The sequence below is a fragment of the Phyllobates terribilis genome, unplaced genomic scaffold, assembly GCF_046119375.1.
Source record: "Phyllobates terribilis strain yellow unplaced genomic scaffold, ASM4611937v1 Scaffold_1__5_contigs__length_1240528914, whole genome shotgun sequence".
Classification (NCBI taxonomy): Eukaryota; Metazoa; Chordata; class Amphibia; order Anura; family Dendrobatidae; genus Phyllobates; species Phyllobates terribilis.
Genome location: NW_027362761.1, coordinates 479,654,754 through 479,678,146, shown reverse-complemented (window position 1 = coordinate 479,678,146; position 23,393 = coordinate 479,654,754). Strand labels below are relative to the sequence as shown.

General features: G+C 44.5%; 1 protein-coding gene across 2 annotated transcripts in view; it reads right to left on the bottom strand.

Annotated features, from left to right (window-relative positions):
• The window catches only part of ANKRD34B (ankyrin repeat domain 34B), an 85,570-nt gene extending 63,548 nt beyond the window's left edge, over positions 1-22,022 (bottom strand). Inside the window, exons 1-2 of one of the 2 annotated variants that reach the window (XM_073679294.1) lie at positions 21,704-22,022; positions 6,674-6,904 (exon numbers count right to left, since the gene is read on the bottom strand). In XM_073679294.1, coding sequence (XP_073535395.1) covers positions 6,674-6,701 — 28 coding nt within the window. In that variant the 5' untranslated portion in view covers positions 6,702-6,904; positions 21,704-22,022. The remainder of the gene's footprint in view (positions 1-6,673; positions 6,905-21,703) is intronic. The other variant, XM_073679303.1, reaches the window with a different exon arrangement.
• Between the last annotated feature and the right edge of the window lie 1,371 nt (positions 22,023-23,393).

Below are 23,393 nucleotides of genomic sequence, written 5' to 3'. Positions count from 1 at the left end.
GAAGAACCTAGAATAGAAGACATATTTTCAGTTGTTTCACACTTTTTTGTTAAGTATATAATTCCACATGTGGTAATTCATAGTTTTGATGCCTTCAGTGTGAATGTACAATTTTCATAGTCATGAAAATACAGGAAAATCATTAAATGAGGTGTGTCCAAACTTTTGGTCTGTACTGTATATATATATATATATATATATATATATATAATCAGGACGGGGGGGGGGGGAGTCCAAATCTTGCACCGGGGCCCATCAGACTCTAGTTACGCCACTGGTTAAATGGCTTCATTTTATATGTACAATGGCATGTAAAAGTTTGGGCACCCCTGGTCAAAATTACTGTTACTGTGAACAGATAAGCAAGTTGAAGATGAAATGATCATTACATTACATATTACACATTTCATTTATATTTTAGGCAAAAGCAAAACACTTTGTCCTTTTTTTTTTTCCATTTTAAAAATTACAAAAAGGAAAATCGGCAGATGGAAAAGTTTGGGCACCCTTGGAAATTTGCGTGCTCAGATAACTTTGACCAAGGTTTCAGACCTTAATTAGCCGGTTAGGGTTATGGCTTGTTCACTATCATCGTTAGTAAAGGCCAGGTGATGCAAACTTCCCATCTTTATAAAAACCCAGCCTCTTCTAACCTTGTGCCAAAAAAAGCAGCCATGGGTTCTTCTAAGCAGCTAGCACTCTGAAAATGAAAATGGTGGAGGCCCACAAAGCAGGAGAAGGCTATAAGAAGATAGCAAAGCTTTTTCAAGTTGCCCTTTCCTCACTTTGAAATACAATTCAGAAATTTAATCTAAAAAGAACAGAGGAGGTCAAGATAAGGTCTAGAAGACCAAGGAAAATTTCAGTGAGAGCTGATCGTAGGATTGCTAGGGAGGCAAATCAGAACCCCCACTTGACTGCAAAAGACCTTCATAAAGATTTAGCAGACTCTGGAGTTGTGGTACATTGTTCTACTGTTCAGAGACACCTGCACAAATATGGCCTTCAAGGAAGAGTCATCAGAAGAAAACCTCTCCTGCATCCTCATCATAAAAATCAGCGTCAGAAGTATGCAAACGAACAACTAAACAAACATGATGCATTTTGGAAACAAGTCCTGTGGACTGATGAGGTTAAAATAGAACTCTCTGGCCCAACGATCAAAAGGTATGTATGGGGAAAAGGGCACAGAATTTCAGGAAAAGAACACCTCACCAACCACTAAGCATGAGGGTGGATCAATCATGCTTTGGTGTTGTGTTGTAGCCAATGGCAAGGGGAATATTTCATGGGTAGAGGGAAGAATGGATTCAATGAAATTTCAACAAATTTTGGATGTAAACATAATACCATCTGTAAAAAAGCTGAAGTTGAAAAGAGGATGGCTTCTACAAATGTATAATGATCCTAAACACACGTCAAAATCCACAATAGACTACCTCAAAAGGCGCAAACTGAAGGTTTTACAATGACCCTCACAGTCCCCTGATCTGAACATCATTGAAAATCTGTGGCTAGACCTCAAAATAGCAGTGCATGCAAGACGACCCAAGAATCTCACAGAACTGGAATTTTACAAAGAAGAATGGATGAAAATCCCTCAAACAAGAATGGAAAGACTCTTGGCTGGCTATAAAATGCGTTTACAAGCCCATTTTCCTTTTTGTAACTTTTAAAATGTAAAATATGAAAATATATATAGATTTTGCCTATAATACAAAGGAAATGTGTCATCCTTAACTTTAGGCCTTTTAGAGATCATTTCATCTTCAATTTGCTTAACTGTTCACAATAACAGTAATTTTGACCAGGGGTGCCAAACTTTTACATGCCACTGTATATTCTATATAGCAATAATGCAGTTTAAATTTCACTAAGTCAATGTTTGCATATATCTTAGTGCACACAGTGCGCTGCTGTTTTCTTTGGTTTATATAGGAAGAGACTATGACACTAGTCATTGCTCATGGACAAAAAGTGAGGCTGGATAGTCAAGAGACCAGACATCAAAAGCTAGGAGGGTACGTGGTAAACAGAGAGGTGAGACAAAGGAGCTCAGCTTCTGTTATGCAGTTGAAGCGTTTTTATGACATCAGATTATTACATATTTCCTAGAGTAAAGACTACATTTCCCGAAATACAAATTATTAGCGCAAAATATAGAAAAGATTGTGAGAGATTTCAGCTCTCAATCTTACATAAATATGAATACAAATAAAGACTATAACAAAGGTTGTAATTCACAATCTTACAAGATATCTGATGTAATGCATTTGCAAAGTTAATCAATTTTTTTTAATGCACATTCATTCAAGACGTAAATATAATTTCTGTCTTTATGGGAATTCATAGTACCTGCTTCACAACTTTACATCCTACAAGCCAAAATCAAATAAATTATATGGGTTTCCCATCTCATACAGGAATGACATATCACTAGCATGAGCTTTTACTTAATGATCAATCATAGGTCCAAAATCTGGGATCCTGAAAAAGCTCAATGATCCTGAAAAATTTTCTTTCACACTGGCTGTGACAGGAACTGGAGCTGATTCCATTAAATTGAATTGAGCATGGACCTTCAACAATGATGTCTGCCTCTATCACCAATAGCCAGGAGTGTAACGGTTTGGAAGTCTTCAATGGAAGTCTTCAAACAGAGGCTGGACAGACATCTGTCTGAGATGGTTTAGAGAATCCTGCATTGAGCAGGGGGTTGGAAACAATGACCCTGGAGGTCCCCTCCAACTCTAATATTCTATGATTGCAGTTCAAATCTGTTGCGAAGCAAAAAGTGAAGGGCTCTGAGCCCCTCAATTACTCTACAGTCATGGACCTACAGAGGCCAGCAGCTGCAGAGCATGCCTGCATATTGATGTCAGGTGGCGCTATGCAGTGATTTCATTGCGCTGCTTGACATTATTACACCAGCGTGCTCTGCAGGTGTGGGCCTCCGATAAGCCGTAAGGATGAAGATGGAGAAGCTCGGCATGGGAGAAGGGGTAGGTGACCTTTTTTTTAATAGCAGTATACGGAGCACTGTGTGGTCACATATGGGGACATTATTAGGTTATGGGGGTGACATAGGAAGACATTAGGTTATTGGGGCCACAAAGGAGGATATTATTAGTTTAGGGAACTTTATTAATGTATTGGACTACATAGTGGGGCATTATTAATGTATGAGGCCAAATAGGGGACATTATTGTGTAGGGGCCACATAAGGGAATATTATTAATGTATGGGGGCCATAAAGGGGAACATCATTATGTGGCCCCCGTAGGGGAATATTATTACTATATCAAGGCCACAAAGAGGGACTTAGTCATTACTATTGTATGTATGTGGGACACATAGGGGGCATCACTACTGTATTTTATTCTATTCTTGGGAATTTTACTCTCTGTAATGTGTTTTTGGTAATTTTGTTACTTTGTGACAAAGGGGAGATGCTGTTACTGTAGAGTTGAAGGAAATGCAAAGAAGGTCCTCTAGACGCATGAAGCCCTAAATATCTAAGTGTAACATTTTATAAAAAACGAGTCGTGGGTTTAAGAATTCAAAGCGGTCTGCTCCAGATGAGAAGAAAACAGAAACTGACTTACTCAAATTGGAGACATCACTGATGAGTATCTGAAATTACCTGTACTGTATACACAGATACCTTCCACTATACAGTCATTGTATCAGCGTTGTGTTAGTACTGTGATTTTTATTAATAATCAGTATGATGATATTATTCAGTCACTATGTGGTGGTAATATGTGGTCCGGTCATGGTGTGGTGGCGTTCATACCTTGAATGTGGTTTTATTGGTATATTGTCCTAGGTATAGTGAAAGGACGATGTGGTGATAATATATGGTCACTGTGTGGCGTTATTTATCCATTGTATCTGGCATTATTGGTATATTATCCTTGGTATAGTGACAGGATGGTAGTTATATTGTGGTGATAATATATGGTCACTGTGTGGTGTTATTTATCTCTTTTATATGGCATTATTGGTATATTGTCCTTGGTATAGTGACAGGATGGTAGTTATATTGTGGTGATACTATATGGTCACTGTGTGGCGTTATTTATCCCTTGTATGTGGCATTATTAGCATATTGTTCTTTTTAGAGGATCTTAATAATTAACAGGATGGATATATTCATACACTATACAATGGTAGCATATAGTCATGGTGTCAACATTATTTGGCGCTTGTATGTGATGTTATTGGTCTTGGTACAGTGAAATTTGCTCAGAAACAGTATAGTGATATTTGTTATTCGGTAACTATGTGAAAATTGATTTTCAGAAGTATAACTTAAATACATAACTTAATGCTGTACTTTTCTGTCAGATTTATATATTGTTTTTATTTATGGGGGCTAACACAGACTGTCAACACCACTGGGCTCATACATCTGAGCAACATGCTGGTGGTGGAGGGGCTCATATACAAATATGCCCATTGGACTGTAATTACTGATCACTAGTCTGACAGGGTGGAACATCTTCCGTTTGTTGAGTTTACATATAATAATCCATCAAAACTTTTTCTGTAATCTTGGTTTATCATCCTTATTTTGGTTCCTTTTCAGCCTCTAAGATGGACACTTCGGATGTTGATACATCTCTGAATAGTTTAAAGCTTATCTGGTCTTAAAAGGGAATCTGTCAGTAGGATCGTCCCTTCTGAGCCGTCTATATGGGCATCCAGGTCATAGGAAGCTGAATAAAATGACACCTTGATATCTGCGATCTGATGTTTTATTCCAGGGAAATCCACATTTTTCTTATATGTAAATGGCCTCTTCCAGGCTATGGGGCGGACAATGATCTGCATGAGAATCTGCTTCCACAGCTTATTTTAACCCTTTACCATCCGCCAATACGCATTAAAACGGTGGTCAAGAAGAAGTGAATAGCGCCCCTCCGTGGGCGCAATTCCCACGGGTGACAGCTGTAAATGACAGCAGACAGCATGAGGTATTGACCCTGGCTGGTTTTGGAACCGATCAGGGCCGATTAACCTTTTAAATAATGCTGTCAATTGTGCCACGGTATCTAAGTGGTTAAAAGACCCCCCTATGGCAGGATCGACCCACTGCGATGGTAATCACTGGTGATTGTTGCCATGGAACCCTGAGGTTATCAGATGACCCCCAGGGTATGGTTGCAGGGTCTCACAGGCTCTGTCAGTGAGTCACTGACAGGTCTTATGCACTGCAGTACATGAGTATTGCAATGCATGAGACCAGAGATCAAAGTAAAAAATATACATGTCACACAGTGGAACTAAGTGAAAAAGTAAAAAGAAGTTACATAAAATATGTAAAAAAGTAAAAAAAAAAAAAAACACAAAAAAACAGAGCACAGAAATCACAAAAAGCCATATTGCTACTAAAAAAGCAGCGTTTGCGTTAAAACAAAAATAAACAAAAAACATACACATAATTATCGTATCGGTATCGCCGCATCTGGTACGACTTGATCTATAAAACTGCCACATTATTTATTCTGTATGGCAAACACCACAATAAAAAACAAGTAAAAAATGATTTTTCATTATACTGACTGTTATGAATCATAGTTCTGTACTCCCACCTGGGAATGGAGCAGATCCAGTGCTAGTCTACTCCGGTCGCAAGCACGGTCATTGTCCTGACCCTTGAGATGCAGCTACTACATGTGCAGCATAACAGTCCAAATCTTGTGGAGCGTCGCGTTCTGGTGTTGTGGGATTTGTCAGGACGCCGTGTGTCTGATACTGAGCAGTGGTGGGATTATGTTCAGTCTGCTGCTGAAGCTAGCAGGGAGTGGCTGTCTGGGGAGGATTGGGAGGTAATCAACACCGGATCAATAGGCAGGCTATTTAAAGGGAATCAGTCACCCCCTGGGCGATAACAGACCACTACTATGGCCATACAGGTGATAGAAATGTAAATCTATACTTACCTGTATGGCCATAGTAGAGGTTTGATTCTAGAGAAATCTTCTTTTATAAAGTTTCTTCTCCAGAGGCTTAGCGTCCAGGGACACCAAGCAAACCCCACCTATATGCTTATTATGCAGCTAAATCCCCGCCTCTGGGCAAAATTATCATCCCCCCCCCTCCCCAGCACGTCACAGGGCCCTGTGACTGCCCTGTAACGTTGTCTGCTGTCCCCCCTGCCGAACATGCGCAAAGCGCCGCTCCCATGGAGCGCGCTTTGCTGCTCCCTGGCCTGCACTGCGTCGCAGCGCTTGTATCGGGAGCGGCGCTGTGCGCATGCGTGGCAGGGGGGACAGCAGGGCACGTCACAGGCCAGTCACAGGGCCCTGTGACGTGCTGGGGAGGGGGAGGAAGATGCTTGGCGTCCCCCGGATGCTAACCCTCTGGAGAAGAAACTTTATAAAAGAAGATTTCTCAGGAATCAGACCTCTACTATGGGCCATACGGGTAAGTATAGATTTACTTTTCTATCACCTGTATGGCCATAGTAGTGGTCTGATATCGCCCAGGGGGGTGACAGATTCCCTTTAACCCTATTCCCTGCTCAGTCCTTTGCTGTTTACTGCAGTTTGCAGTTCCATGTGCTATAGTGGTGAGTGGTGCTATCATTAGGTTTTGCTATCTTTTCAGGGGTTCTCTTATTTTCTCTTCTGGTTTCACTTCCTGGGGTTCTTGCAGAGGTACTCACCTGGTCCTCGACTAGACACCTGCCGCATCACCAGACGCCAGCTGTCCAGCGACAGTGGGCCTGGGAAGGTCTCTGCCAAAGTCCCCCTTCCATTTACTGGGAGCTGGGTGAAGAGTATTCCCGGCCCTCAAAGGCTCGCCTAGCTGGGCAGCTTGTGCCAAGTGTGTCTGTGGCTGCGTCTTTGCTGGTTTGGTGTTGGTCTTGCTGGGTCCGTCTGCCAAGCGCATAACACTGACAAACAAAAAATGTAATAAAAAGAAATTAGAAAGACATATGTGAAAAAAAATTGTATAAATGAAAACGGCAAACCGTCCCGCAAAAACAAGACCTAATATGGCTCATTTGGCAAAAACAAAAATGAAGTTACAGCTCTCAGAATAAGACGATGCAAAAATATCACTTTTATCGCACGATGAACTGTGCAAAAAAAAAAAAAAACTATAATTGAATTTCTGTTTTTTGTGCATTCTGCATCTAAAAAATTTCAATAAAAAGTGATCAAAAATGTTATTTACCCCAAAATGGTACCAAAAAAATCCTAAACAGGTTTTGTATATTTCTTGAAAAAATGAGAAATTGTTACTAAATTTTTGACTCTTCTAACATCCTAACAAAATAAATTGACATTTTAAAAATGATGCAGATGAAAAGTATGGGAAACGTTATTTATTAATTATTTTTTACAACGTGACTGACTAACTGGTTTAAGGATATAAAGAAAATGGCAAATTTTTCAAAATTTTCACCAAAATTCCGATAATTTTACAAATGGACGCAAAACATATTTGCCAAAATTTACCACTAACATAAAGTACAATGTGTCACAAAAAAACAATCTCAAAATCACTGGGATACGTTGAAGTGTTCCAGAGTTGTTAGCACATGAAGTTACACTGGTCATATTTCAAAAATTTGGCCAGGTCATTAAGGTTAAAATTGGCTCAGTCGCTAAGGGGTTAAATATAAGGGGGAATTACCAGTTTGAGACCTGAAACTAACACTGAACTGGAGAACTGATTTTTGTCTACTTGCAAACACATTTTTTGCAGCTCTCACAGCAGTGCGGTATTGCAACAATATTACAACCCTGCCTGCCTGTGAGCCTGTGAGATGTAAGCTGAAGCTGAGAGGAACCTGCAGATGAGTCAGGTATAATCACACACAGCTCTGCAGTGAGATCAGGAGAGCAGAGAGCGGCCATTACACATCACACTGGTAATCATCACACATCACGCTGGTAACTCTCCTTCATGTAAAATAAGCTCTGGGAGCTGATTTTCATGCAGATCACTATCCTCCCAATAGCCTGGAACAGCTCAAGAAAAACATGGATTTCTCTGGAATAAGACACCATATCACTGATATCAAGTGATTATTTTATTCAGCTTCCTCTGACCTGCATGGCCAAATAGACGGCTTTGAGGGGACGATCCTACTGATAGATTCTCTTTAAGTCAAGAGAACTTGAAGGAATCATAAAGTGGACAGATTTCAAGGAGATGTACAAGTGGGCCAAGTTTTGATGTTAGGGAGAAGGTGTAGTTATCCATTAAAGCAGTGTTCCTCAACTCCAGTCCTCAAGGCCCACCACCAGGTCATGTTTTCAGAATTTCCTTAGTATTGCACAGATGATAATTACATCACCTGTGCAATACTAAGGAAATCCTGATCTGTTGGTGGGCCTTGAGGACTGGAGTTGAGGAACACTGCATTAAAGAATCAAACTCAAAGTTCCTACTTTTAAATTGAGGCCCAAATTTATTAGTCCATACAAAATAATTGAGGTTGTTAAACCTGTTGCCTTCCATCTGAAATTTCCTCTGTACTTTCTGATACCCGAAGTATTTAATAAATCTTTGCTCTAAATACACTGCCGATTTACCCCGTCAGACATCCACCTTTTCATCTTAGTTCCTGTATGGAGATAGGGTCCTTACAGTATCTGGTTCACTGGAGAGGTTATGGTCCAGAGGAGAGATCCTGGGTTCTGGCTAGTAGCATAAATGCTGGCATTCTTATCAGGAAATCTCTTCAATCATTTCCTGATAAGCCTGGACCTAAGGGTCCAGAGGCCCCTCTTAAAAGGGTGTAGATAATGTTATATCCCTATCAGGACTTTCTTTAGCGCCATCTGCCTCTAATACTAGGTGCACTCTGCTGGTGGTGCTGGTGATGAAGGACGCAATGCAGATGCTGTCCAGCTAGGAAGAAACACTAGTGTGGCTGGGACTTTATGGTTCCTCAGAGCCAGGGAGAATGTGCGTGTGTGCTGTCCAGCTGGTCAGTAGGTACAATCATCTTCCTGCTGTAGACAGACTATAGGGCAACCCTAACACGCCCTCTTTAAACTGCCAGCACTCTATTGGGAGTTGCCAGTTACTGCATTTGGTTTCCCTATATTGCTGTTGTGCTTTGTAATGTTCTGTTCCTAATCATGACCAGGCTTCATATTCTGACTTCGACTTGCTCTTTCTACTCTCCCTGATCCTCACCGTAGACTCTACTTTTACTGACATACTGATTTCTGTCCCTTGCTATTTCCCAGACTATGGTTTTTCTTTCTGATTCTATCCCAGGTTCTGTCCCTCCAGTTACTGACACGACTAGTTTGACTACTTTTGCCTCAAGCTCGCTCCTCCAGCCAGCAGCTACTCAGTGGACACAACCCAAAGAGGCCCATTGTAAGTCCAGAACTCTGTATATACTGTTTATACTCTGGGTTAAAAGGTGAAAGCCGGATTCCTCTGGGATAGATGAAGGGGCTATATCCAAGTCTGAGCTGACAGCCTCAGACAGACTTTACAACTACTAGGTGGCCGGTGGCTGTTGTGCCAAGGTAAAACAGTGCAGGGAATGTAGAGCTGCATCCCTTCCATTCTTAGGATCAAGGGGGTCTCAGAGGTTAGACCTTCAATGAATATAATGTTAGGGATATCTTAGCCATATATCATCATCTTATGGGATGAAAAAATAGTTAAATAGTTACATTGAACAGCATCATTAGCCAAAAAATCATCATCATTAGCCAAAACATAAAAGGATTAAACACGGCTGGATATGAATGATATTACTGTAATGTGGAGCAGGTATTACAAGGTATTACAATTTTAATACTGATTTTATACTAGTATTTAATATCTAAAGATGAACACTGTAAATGGAAAGCTGTTTCTATAGCAACTTGTCTATTTTAGTATATTATGTTATACTACTTTGGGTCCTGAAATGGGGCCTGATACGTGCAATATATTTATTATGTTCACTAAGGCACATTGTCATCTGTTTCATATCCCTATTACAGACTACAACTAATCTTGGTTAAAGAGATTGTCTACTACTGGATAACACCTTTGAATGCCCCAGGCCCCAGTGTGCTAAATAAAAGTAGGAAAAAGCATGTTTGCCTCCTGGAACCCAGGACCACAGTGCTGCAAGGCTGCAATACTAACCACTGAGCCACCACCGTGCTGCCCCATAAGTATGATATTTTCCTAATTTTATTTAACATACTGAGGGCATTCGAAAGGGGTTGCATAATTGAGCAAAAAATAATGCAATGTTGTGCGATATTTTTAAACATATTTTTTACATGACAAACAATATAATTATTAAATGAAAGATATCCATCAGTTGGACATCTAAATAAATGGACATATGCAATAGATCTTATTAAAGGAAATGTTAGCTGATTATACTGCTTTCAGGGTCTCTGTTAATGTTTAGAAAACTCCTCACTAAACACAATAAATAGAAACAGGAGGAGAGGGAGGAGGGATATGCAGCTGCGGCTCATCATTCATTGCTTCATTGAAGAGAGGAGAGGGAATCCACAAGTGATGACACAGAGTGCATCCACTTAGGTGCCATAGAGAGTGAACATGTCCTATCCATTTGCAAAAAAACAGCAAAACAAAGAGAAAACACCCAAAATATGTAACAAAGACTTAACATTTCTGGCTGCGCTACATCTACAATTATCTGTAGCGACACATAGTAGTACACATGCTTGTTCACTCTTAAAGGAGTTACCTCGGAAAATAAAATGATAGCCTATCTTTATCACAAACATCTTAAATTTTACATTTGTGGGTTAATGACATTGGGAAAGATTCCCCAAATTTAATGCACCAAAATGTTGCAACAAATTGTTCCAAAAGACTACATACCTCATGCAATATTTATGTGTTTTAGACAATTTTAGTAAGATAGTGCATAGAAAAATAAGTGTGGAGTAAAACGCACCAAAATGGGCGAAACTACACCAAAATGTTGTTGTAAAACATTGGTATGGAATAAGCTTAACATAGCTAGCAAGGTTTTCCAAATTGATCATAAAAAATGAGTCAGTTTGATAAATTTATTGCATCTTCTGTTAGTCTAAGGCTAAGTTCACACGAGCGTGTAAAAAAACTCAGAAACCTCAAACGATTTTTGTCTCAATCATCATCCGTATGCAATTGTGGCGCCCTGCTGCGCATTGGTGCCACAGAACCCAAAAGGGTGCATGGATGGACTTCTCCACAAGAGGCCCTCACTACATTCATACACCTCCACCTTCCACCTCAGACCAGCAGAGGGAGCCCGTTAGGGACATATATAGGGAAGGTGGAACGAGGCAGTTTAGATTAGTCACAGTTTAGTGTTCAGAGAGGAACACAGCTCAGGGTAAGCAGAGAGCGTGCCGACGCTCAGAGAGCGGTGAAGACACAGCACACCAGCTGCCAAGTAGTGAGGGCCCCGAGTGTGGCCAAAGGCGAGAGGAAAAGGAGAGTGGAGCTAAGGGGGCAGAGGAGCATACCAGGCTCACCCCGAGATATATACCGGATACCGGGTCCGCACCTACAGGGACTCCTTATACCCAGTAGGAACCACCGGAACCCCTGGAGAACTACAGGTCCCTGGTTCACCAAACACTGACTAAAGTACCAGGGCTAGGAGTCACGGAGGTCCCAGCGTCCAGGGAGAGTGATCTCTAAAGAGAAGGCCCTACCACCCGGTCAGCAGGTGCAGAGAGAGTAACCAAGCTAGGCCCAGCTCCAGGCAGGCCAGAAGCTTAGAGAAATAAGCAACGGATCAGGAGGCCCTATACCCGCTCACTGGGGAGAGTCCAGAAGTGCGCCCTTCACCTAGAGTACCCTGGACCGTGCCAGCAGCATCACCAGTAAAGGTACTGAAGCTTACCCCCGTGTGAGTGTCCGTCCTTCCTCCGGGACCGTCCTGCCATCTCCCCCCTGCACCGCCATCCAATACATCCCCCACACTGCCCTGAGGCCCGCTCCACCTGTGGGGAGCCATTCCATCACAAGCTGCCCTACCATCTGCCTCAGAGGACTGTTGCAGCGCTGGTGATCCTCACCAGACACCACAGGTGGCGTCACGACAAATCCCCTATAAATATCCCCCTTTTTGCACTGATCGCCTTGGGTCATGGACCGGGCCAGCCACCGTGATCTCCCCCTAAAGCAGCCCTAAGGCCCGGCTGCCGAGTACCCGACGGCCCTGGGGGTGAGTCAGCTTTCCTGGCGTCACGAACAGGATCACGTGCCCGTTGCTACCGGGTACTGTGCGCCTTAAAAGACTGTGTTACTCACTGTGGTGAAATTTTCCCGCCATATCCGCCATTTTTCCTGTTGCCGCGCGAGAAGAAGAGGGGCGTAACCGCTGGAAGCACGCGAGGCCCAGGACACGCCCCACCCCTGACGTCGAATCAGGAAGCGTCAGGTCCTGGAAGGAGCCAGAGGACATCTGACGTCAGACGCGAGCAACGCAAGGTCCTGGAAGAAGACCGTAGGCTCCGGTTCACTAGGGGGGCGCAACCATGGCCGACAACCAGCAAGCCGCCGGAGCACCGGTTAACGCTCCTGATGCCCGACCTGCGCCCGGCGCTGCACAGGCCGGAGCGGTCGCTCCACCAGCAGGGGTCGTAACTCCGTTGATACCTATGGCCCTGCCGTATATCCCTGGAGCAAAGTGGTTCCCCCAGTATAATGGTAAACCGGATTCAAGAGGAAAATATGCGGCATACTGGATATGTATTCTATGACTGGCAAGCAGAGAGCCGCTGTAGTGTTAGGACAATTGACTGGTGCTGCTGAGCGAGAAGTTGAAACCTGGCCAGCCGCAGACCAAGAATCAGTGTCCATCATCTTTAAAAGATTGCAAACAGCGTTTGAAAACCGCACCGAGACAGATCTCCGGATGAGGTTCTACCAGTGTGTCCAGAAACCCGAGGACAGTATCCGGGACTATGCCTGGCGCTTACAGGAGGCCCTGCGGGCCCTGAAACAGGTTAGTCCAGCCAGCATCCATGAGGAAAATAAAATGCTGACGGAACAATTCATCCGGGGGTTGAAGTCCCAAGAAGAGAGCAGAACTGTACAGTGGTGGGCCTTAGACCATCCAGATGCCACCTTTGACACCCTTAAGGACATGGCTATAAAGGGCCTGCAGCCCCTGGAAACAACAGACACTGCTATTCAGCGTTACCAGGGTGGGGCCACCCCAGTGCCCGCAGCACCCACTGCTCCTCCATTGACGGCTGAAACAAGGATGCAAACAGTGCCCCCTAACGAGCTGGACGGCTTACGCTCTGAAGTGCGCCAGTTAAGTAAAACCCTGGCCACTGTCATGAGCACCCTGCAGCTCCAGACGGAGCCTGAGCCGGAAGGAAGGATCCTGATAGCCGATAGCCCTGAGGATGTCCCCTGGATGAGAAGTAGAAGGAGGACAAAGCCACCCCGGAGGAGGACCAGCGACCAACGTCACCCACCAGGAGAATTCATCTGCTAGCGCTGCCAGAAGGCAGGCCACACAGTGCGGAACTGTCCTTTAAATGAGCAAACCCTGGGGCCGAGGGCCGACACCCAGGAGTAGACCAACCAAGCCCATCAAACTGGTACCGCCGGTTCGTGGGAGGAAGACCTTTCCTGTCCATTGTGCTGGACGGCATCACGACACCTGCCCTGCTGGACACAGGATCTCAGGTAACCATCATGCCTGATGTCCTCTACAAAAGGTTCTGGTCTATAGACGAACTTCACCCGCCAGATCCAAACCTTTCTGTGTATGCCTCTAATGGCCTCCCCCTTAACCTAGTCGGGGTTAAGGATGTGGCAGTAAAGGTGGGAAGAGTGGAACTGAAGGACCAGGGACTAATTGTAGTAGAGACTAATCCTGATGATACAGACTTGTATATGGTACTTGGCACAAATATTGTTAGTAACTGTTTGGGAGAAGTGTTGTTCTTGCTCCAACAGATGGCTGACACCGCCAGACCAGGGCAGCGGAGGGTGCTCCAGAAAGAGATCCGAGCCCTTATCTACCAGCAACAGGTAAAGCTATCAGGTGGTGAAATTGGTAATGTATGGGTGACCGACCCGATACCCATTGTGATCCCCCCGATGAGTGAGATGCTGATTTGGTGTAGAGCAGCAATAGGTCTCAAAGGACGGAGCTACCAGGCGGTAGTAGAGCCCCTTAGCTCGGAGCATAGACCTACACTCTTGACTGCCAGAGGGGTGGTGGATGTACACAATGGGAGGGTGCCCGTACGCCTCCTAAACTATGGGGAGGACGAGGTTAGATTACCACGCTATGCCACTGTTGCCAAACTGTACACAGTAGATAACAACTCCATACACACGGCGGAGTCCTTAACCTCACCAGACGAAGTGGAGGATAATGACCCGGGAACCCAGGTGAAGGATTGGTGTCAACAGCTCCATGTGGGGACAGACACCACTCCTGCCCATCAGAAGCAGGGTGTACACCGGGTGGTTCAGGAATATGAGCAGGTATTCAGTAAACACCCACTTGACTTTGGGAGGATTAAAGGGGTACAACACCATATACCCACAGGTGACCATCCACCCATCAAAGAACGTTACAGGCCCATACCACCAGCACACTACCAGAAGGCGAAGGAGATGTTGCACGACATGAAGAAGGCAGGGGTAGTAAGGGATAGCTGTAGTCCCTGGGCAGCTCCCCTGGTCCTAGTCAGGAAAAACGACGGAAGCATGAGAATGTGTGTGGATTACAGACAGGTAAATCGCATAACACCCAAAGATGCATACCCTTTGCCCCGTATAGAGGAATCCCTGGCGGCATTAAATCTGCAAATTACTTCTCCACCCTTGACCTCACTAGTGGGTACTGGCAAGTAGCTGTTGCTGAGGAGGATCGGGAGAAGACGGCCTTTACTACCCCGATGGGACTCTGCGAGTTCAACAGTATGCCGTTTGGACTCTGCAACGCCCCCGGAACGTTCCAGAGATTGGTAGAATGCTGTTTGGGACACCGCAACTTCGAGACAGTATTGCTATACCTGGATGACGTGATAGTGTACTCCAAAACGTACGAGGACCATTTGAAGCACCTGGCAGAGGTATTTGAGTCGCTGTCCCGGTATGGGATGAAGCTGAAGCCCTCCAAGTGCCACCTGCTCAAGCGAAAGGTACAGTACCTGGGGCACATCGTCAGTCCAGAAGGAGTAGCACCGGACCCGGAAAAGGTCACTGCCATCCGGAAATGGCCGGAGCCGAAGAGCCTCAAGGAGGTACGTCAGTTCCTGGGACTAGTCGGATATTACCGGAGGTTTGTGAAGGACTATACCAAGAAAGCGGCACCTTTGCAAGATCTCCTGGTAGGACAGTCCGGGAGAGGCAGAACCCCCCCCGTTCCAGTGGGGTAAGGAGCAAGCTGAATCCTTTGAGGTGATGAAGGGGATCCTGACCGGGGAAGAGATCCTTGCCTACCCTGACTACAGCCAACCGTTCCTGCTGTACACTGATGCCAGCAACGAGGGATTAGGAGCTGTGTTAAGTCAGAAGCAGAATGGCCGAGAGAAGGTGATCGCCTATGCAAGCAGGAAGCTCCGCCCGACCGAGAGGAACCCAGATAACTATAGCAGCTTCAAGTTGGAGTTCCTGGCCCTGGTCTGGGCCATCACCGAGCGGTTCAAGCACTACCTAACCTCCAGTAAGTTCACTGCCTACACTGATAATAATCCCTTGACTCATCTGGAAACAGCCAAGTTAGGAGCCATGGAACAACGATGGATAGCTCGGCTGTCAAATTACCAGTTCACCATTAAGTACCGGGCAGGCCGCAAGAATGCCAACGCCGATGCCCTGTCCAGGATGCCTCACCAGTCGGACACTGAAGAAGTGGATGACCTGGAGGAGATTGAGCTACCTGCCTTCCACCGTAATGGAATGGTCCACGAGCAACGAGCCTCCAGGAGGCATCACGGTAAGACGTTAAACCCTTTGCCTCACCACAGCTGGAAGGAGACCTGGGACAGCGACCCAGTTGTCAGCCGTATCAAGGAACTGATAACCCAGGAAGGTTCCTCCCTGGAGAAGGACGTGTCTCCACAAGCCAAGCAACTGTGGAATGAGAGAAGCCGGCTGTTCATCTATGGAGAGAAGCTGTGCCGAAGGTACGTCAACCCGAGGACCCATGAGATGGTATGGCAGATCGTAGTGCCCAGGACGGACATCCAGATGGTGTTGGAGGCCTACCACAATCAAGCGGGGCACTTTGGCAGGAAGAAGCTAGAAACCCTGCTGAAAGGTCGGTTTTATTGGGTTGGAATGCAGAGTTCCATAGAGAGATGGTGCCGGGATTGTGGACCCTGTAGCCTCAGAAGAAAAGACTACAGCAGCCAGAAGGCACCCCTGCAACCCATCAAGACACCTCGACCCTTGGAAATCGTGGCCCTGGATCATGTCAAGCTGTCACCCAGCAGGTCAGGATATTCCTATGCCCTGACCATGGTGGATCACTACTCCAGGTTCCTGGTGGTCTCCCCCGTCAAGGATCTGACAGCAGAAACTGCGGAGAAGACGTTTCAGGCATACTTCTGCAGGCCCCATGGATACCCGGAGCAGGTGCTGACAGATCAAGGCACTGCCTTCGAAGCCGAATTGTTCAAGGAGTTCTGCCATCTGTATGGGTGTAAGAAGATCCGGACTACACCGTACCATCCCCAAACCAATGGGTTATGTGAAAAGATGAATAACATCGTCATCGACCTGTTGAAGACCTTACCGCTAGAAGAAAGAAACCAGTGGCCAGACAAACTACCTGGTAGATTTGTACAACCACATACCTGTGAGTTCCACCAATTGTACTCCAGCATATCTCATGCGAGCAAGACCCGGAAAGTTGCCCATGGACCTGGAGCTTGGTGTAGTAGAACCCGAAGCAGATATGTCCACTGAGGACTGGGACACGACGCGACAGGAGCAGTACAGGAGAGTACAGGCCTGTGTCGAAGACAGTCTGAATAGGGTAAGAGACAAGCAGGAAGCACAGTACAACAAGAGTGCACCAGCAGAACCCTTAGCACCTGGAGAAGTTGTGCTAAAGAGAAAAAGAAGAAACCACAAACTTGATGACCAGTGGGAGAGGGAACCCTACACTGTGTTAAATTCAAGATTTGATAACAGGAAGACCTGTTTAATTACCAAGGACGGAGGAAGAACGACTGCAACGGTAACTAGAGACCATCTGAAGTTGTGTCCAGGTCTGCTAAAGCCCCAGGAAGAAGTGCCTCTCACTGTACCGGAGGAGCCTAAAGAAGCAGTAATACATACTGAATTAGGAGATTTCCCGGCAGATTGGCCCCAACTAGGAGGAGCAGTAATAATACCTGTGATGCATTTCTACCAACAGCCAGAAGACCCTCCACAGCAAGTAGAACCTGTAAGTGCCCCAGAAGAGCCTGCTCAAGAAGAATCCCGGAAAGGAGGATCCCCGGCTGGAGCAGAGCAAGAAGGCCCAGCCAATGGTATACTTGCTAGTCCCATAAAGAGGTTAAGGCAGTTTTACAATCTACCCACACATAGAACTGACAGGGTAGCAGACGGTACAGACACAGATACCATCCACACTCCCGTACTACGCAGATCAACACGTAGCACCAAAGGCCAGGCCCCTGTCAGGTTCAGTGAATAAGTAGAAATACCTATAGTATAAATAGTTGCCCCTGCCATCCAATACATCCCCCACGCTGCCCCGAGGCCCGCTCCACCTGTGGGGAGCCATTCCATCACAAGCTGCCCTACCATCTGCCTCAGAGGACTGTTGCAGCGCTGGTGATCCTCACCAGACACCACAGGTGGCGTCACGACAAATCCCCTATAAATATCCCCCTTTTTGCACTGACCGCCCTGGGTCATGGACCGGGCCAGCCACAGTGATCTCCCCCTAAAGCAGCCCTAAGGCCCAGCTGCCGAGTACCCCACGGCCCTGGGGGCGAGTCACAATGCATGTGCAATCCGTTTTCTTACAGCAGCAGTTATTAATAACCTACAAGACTAAATGGAGTTTCCTATGTTAAAGAATTGCAATGCTGCAATTTTTCCCCATGCGGTCTCTCAGCGAGAAAAAAATGCACATCTGCGCTACCCATTGAATTTATTCTGAAAAGCTGTACTTGACTGTAGATTGACAACGTTTAGAGGGCTTGTCCGTTATTTTCACAAAATAAGAGCCAAAACGAACTAAAAAAAACATTATTCATACATGAAGAAAGCGAGGTGGCACACCGATGTAATAAAATCTTCTTTTATTCCATTTCCATTAAAAATGCAGGGAAGCGGCGCCTTTTGCGGACGACGGCTGTTTCGCGTGTCTATCACGCTTCTACGCGTCCGTAAAAGAAGATTTTATTACATCGGTGTGCCACCTCCCTTTCTTCATGTATGAATTGTGACTTAGTTTGTTTCTGGAGGGAGTTGCACCCGATGGTAAGATTGATTGCTCCAGCTGATGAGGTCGAGCTTCTGGAGTCTCTGCACAAGGACTGAGTCGCTGCAGTGCTGGTTACCTGTGCATTTGTATTAAAAAAAAACATTAAAGAGGTTGTCTCAACTTCTTAAATTGGTAAAATTGCAAACGGCTTGTAAAAACCAGCAACATTACAATGTACGTTATTCTCAAGGAAAGAAGGATTTTCAATTTTATAGTTTACTGCTCGTTGCCTAGGTTACCAGCTACCCCTGCAGTTTATCAGAGGTGGCCAATTTTCTAGGCAAGGAGTACGCACATGCAAGCTGTTTGCTAAAAAACTTTGCTCTAAAGCAAAGCTGCCTCTGCTTGCAGTATAGGAGAGCGCACAGTTCAGACTAGCATCTTAACAATGCCGCTGGTGTGACGTGTCAATTTTCAGGGGCATACTCCTCTTTGATAAGCAAGCAACCAGAAATTATTTAAAGGGAACCTGTCACAATGAAAATGCAGTCTAATCAGCAGGCAATATGTTATAGATCCGGGGGAGCTGAATAGACTGGGCTGTTTTGCCCAGTAGGCTTTCCTATCAGTGACGGATGGTCCAGTGGGCGTTCCTATCAGTGACGGATGGTCCAGTGGGCGTTCCTATCAGTGATGGATGGTCCAGTGGGCGTTCCTATCAGTGATGGATGGTCCAGTGGGCGGTCCTTTTAGTGAAGGATGGTCCAGTGGGCAGTCCTATCAGTGATGAATGGTCCAGTGGGCGGTCCTATCAGTGACGGATGGTCCAGTGGGCGGTCCTATCAGTGACGGATGGTCCAGTGGGCGGTCCTATCAGTGACGGATGGTCAAGTAGGCGGTCCTATCAGTGAGGTACAATTCAGTAGGCGGTCCTATCAGTGACTGACAGTTACCACTGCATGTACACTTATACATAGACAGCTGCCAAATGATTATGGTTTTCACTCCACTTTTACATGACTTACTTCATTCCTCATCATTTTTTAGGTTTGCTGCACAATATGGACGTGGTTTTCATTATCCAGATGTTTTGGGCTAATTGATCATTTGAGACTTTTTGCATTTTTTGCCAATTGTACTCTTTTAGGAGACATTCAACATTTTAAAGCCGATTGAAAGGGTTGAAAGATAGTTTCCCAAAAAAATGCAAATAAAACAAAAGCTAAAAAAATCTTTGAATGTGCACTAAATTCATCAAACGTTACTAAATCTGACAGCAAAAAAAAGAAAAACGAGACACAAAAATGACTAAAAAAACAAACAAATAACCATGAACCCTAAAACTGAAGATGCTCTTTTTGCAGGGAAGTTCCATGTACAATGCTAAAATTTGGGCAATTACAATAATACAATATTTTTGCCTCTTCCCAGCAATTACTTTTGTGTTATGTACTGGTTACTAAATACTGTATTATTAGAGTAACTATATGTAGTGTAGGAGAAGATTCCTCTCTGCGATGTTCTTTTTTAATATGGGTCCCTCTGGCTCGGTTGGAATTGGCATATTTTTAATAAAACAAAATAAATCACTTTCTTCCAGCCGGGTTTTAATCTCAAAGTTATTGCTGGTGTTTTTCAGCTGTTGTAGAAGGCGGCATAACTACCAACCAGCCATTAGATCATATAGTACATGACACATACAAGGCAAGCAGCGTTTGATGGCACCTATTCAGTATAACTAGATTGCAGGCAGTAAGTGTGATCAGAAGCAACTAGTTATAATAATCACATAGACTGGACTGAGAACGGACAATGTTACTGTCTGCATATGGCCCCATATTAGTATAGCATTAATTCATCCTGGATCCTGCAGTTTGTAAGCCACAATCATAGATTCATGTGCTTAAAAACATTTTAGATGTATGCCCCACCATAATCCACCCCTGTATACCCTGATCACATCTGCTTTGCACATGCAATTATGTAAATTATACTGCTAGATAGTCTGTGATGCCACTTTATATCTATTTCCCAAATGTTGTGCCCATGTGTAGGCCAAATAGCAGTGCCAGCAGCTTCAACACAGAATTGCCCATAATAGTTAGCATAGTTTTGTTATAGCACAGGCGACTACACTGCATCCATACTACACTTACCTCTTCCATGCTGATGGTATTGCTCAATGTCTGGAAGTTACAGCACATGTGAGCAGCAAACTAGGTGCCCACACATTACTATCTTTTTCTGATGCCAATTGGCATTGTAAAGTATTTCTGCCTAATAGAGGAGACTTTCTGCCTGGGCTGAAGAACACCCACTTAATCCAGAACATGTGGATAGTGATATATATTATATATTATATATATATATATATATATATATATATATATATATATATATATATATACATACATACATATACACACACACACACATATACAGTATAATGTAGTCCATAGTGGTAATATACTGTACAACAGTATATCCAACTCCAAAGAATAATATAGCGCCATAAAGTGATGAGATACAGAATACCAGAACTCCTATTATATATCTGCATACAGATATGTACAATAAAGTATACATGATAATATAAAATAATATTACTTTGTAATATACCATATTCGCGTCCATAGTATACTATCACTAGATAGTAATCAGATAAAGATTGATATATATTACCATATGTAAAAGCCAGCGTAGCCATATACAGTACAGATTACATAACAATAAATAATAGCACCATAATCTTGATACACAGTATAATTATAAATGACTTTATTCATAATATTATGTTGAATAATCACATACAGCATGGTATTTAAAGTGGTATAGAGGACATTTATATGTATGTATTATATATATATATATATATATATATATATATACATACATACATATATGTATATATACATATATATGTATATCTGTGTGTGTATACAAATAAATATATATATGTATAGTGTGTGTACATTTCCTATCTATGTGCATGTGTTGGATGCATGTACTACCTACAGATCTGACCTGTGGATGATATAATGACTATGCACTGAAATCTCTATGAAGAATAAGCTGCTCTGTAACTCTGGGCACAGGATTTATTGGCAGAGTAGGTTCCTATCTGCAGGTGTCCCTGGGCATTTTGGAGATGGCACATGGGGTGCTGCACTGACATATTGGGCAGTGTGCAGAATGAATATGTCACATTTGATACCAGATGAGCACAGAGTAAAAGTTACACTGATGACATAGCACCACTGTCCCACACAGAGTATTATATGGAGAGTGTGCCCACCATACCTGGGAGATATAATTAAGGAGAGACATTACCTGCTGCTATCAGATGTCAGTCCCAGAAGTAGCAGGATCCGGGCAGCACACGAGCCAGAAGTAGTGCCAGTCCCCGGGCTGCAGGACGTAGAGCAGTCGGTGGCAGCGGCTGGCAGGGTCACTGGCACAGGGTTACCCTCTCCCTGTACATTGCAGTGGTGAGTGGCTCAGAGCCCGAGCTTTTCTCTCTGCAGCCCAGCGCCGCCTCCGCTTCCACCTCCGCCTCTGCAAGTCTGAGCAGAGGAACCTGCTGCTGCAGCAACTCGCAAGTGGCAAAGCGGCTGCCAGGGAAATCTCCCCTTCCTCCTCCTCCTCCTGGGGATGCAACAGGGATCTGGGGGCGGCACAGGCAGAGGAGGTAGACTCTCTCCCCCATTCTTCACACAGGGACAAGTTGCAGTCTTATTAGAGGGGGCATGGAGCAAGAAGTGTGCCAGTGTGCATGCCAGGGGTGAGATGTGGGCTGCCACACAAGATCTACATACACTATTATTGTGATGCCAAAGTGATTAGATCTGATCAATATTAATTTATTAGGAAAATATATTGGTAATGTCTTACATTGGTACATCATTATCATGTAATTGTGATATACTGTACCCACCAGTCCTATGATGCCCCCTATCTGTATACAGCCTGGTATCAGGGGCAGTCATACCATTGGTGTAATGTGTGCAGCAGCCGGAGCACTCATGTCAGACTGAACCGTACGGTGATTATATTTGGCCCGCGACACCAGAACCACCACCCCTATGTGGGGCCATTATTCTGTATAGAAAGCAATGTGGGTCCCATAATACTATATAATACTATATGGAAGACTATGTGGGGCCCAAAATACTATAAGGAGGACTATGTGGGGCCCATAATACTATAAGGAGGACTATGTGGGGCCATTATAATGTTTGCAGGACTATATGGGGCCCATAATACTATGTGGGGCCATTATAATGTTTGGAGGACTATGTGGGGCCCATTATTCCGTATGGAGGACTATGTGAGGCCCATTATTCTGTACGGAGAACTATGGGGGCCCATTATTCTGTACGGAGGACTATGTGAGGCCCATTATTCTGTATGGAGGACTATGTGGGGCCCATTATTCTGTATGGAGGACTATGTGGGGCCCATTATTCTGTACGGAGAACTATGGGGGCCCATTATTCTGTATGGAGGACTATGTGAGGCCCATTATTCTGTATGGAGGACTATGTGGGGCCCATTATTCTGTACGGAGAACTATGGGGGCCCATTATTCTGTATGGAGGACTATGTGAGGCCCATTATTCTGTATGGAGGACTATGTTGGGCCCATTATTCTGTACGGAGGACTATGTGGGGCCCATTATTCTGTACAGATGACTATGTGGGGCCCATTATTCTGTATTGAGGACTATGTGGGGCCATTATAATGTTTGGAGGACTATGTGGGGCCCATTATTCTGTATGGAGGACTATGTGGGGCCATTATTCTGTATGAAGGACTATGTGAGGCCCATTATTCTGTATGGAGGACTATGTGGGGCCATTATTCTGTATGAAGGACTATGTGAGGCCCATTATTCTGTATGGAGGACTATGTGGGGCCTATAATACTATAAGGAGGAATATGTGGGGCCCATAATACTATAAGGAGAACTATTAAGCAAATAAGAAAAAAATCTTCAGCTCACCTGGCCCAGCCTGCCCA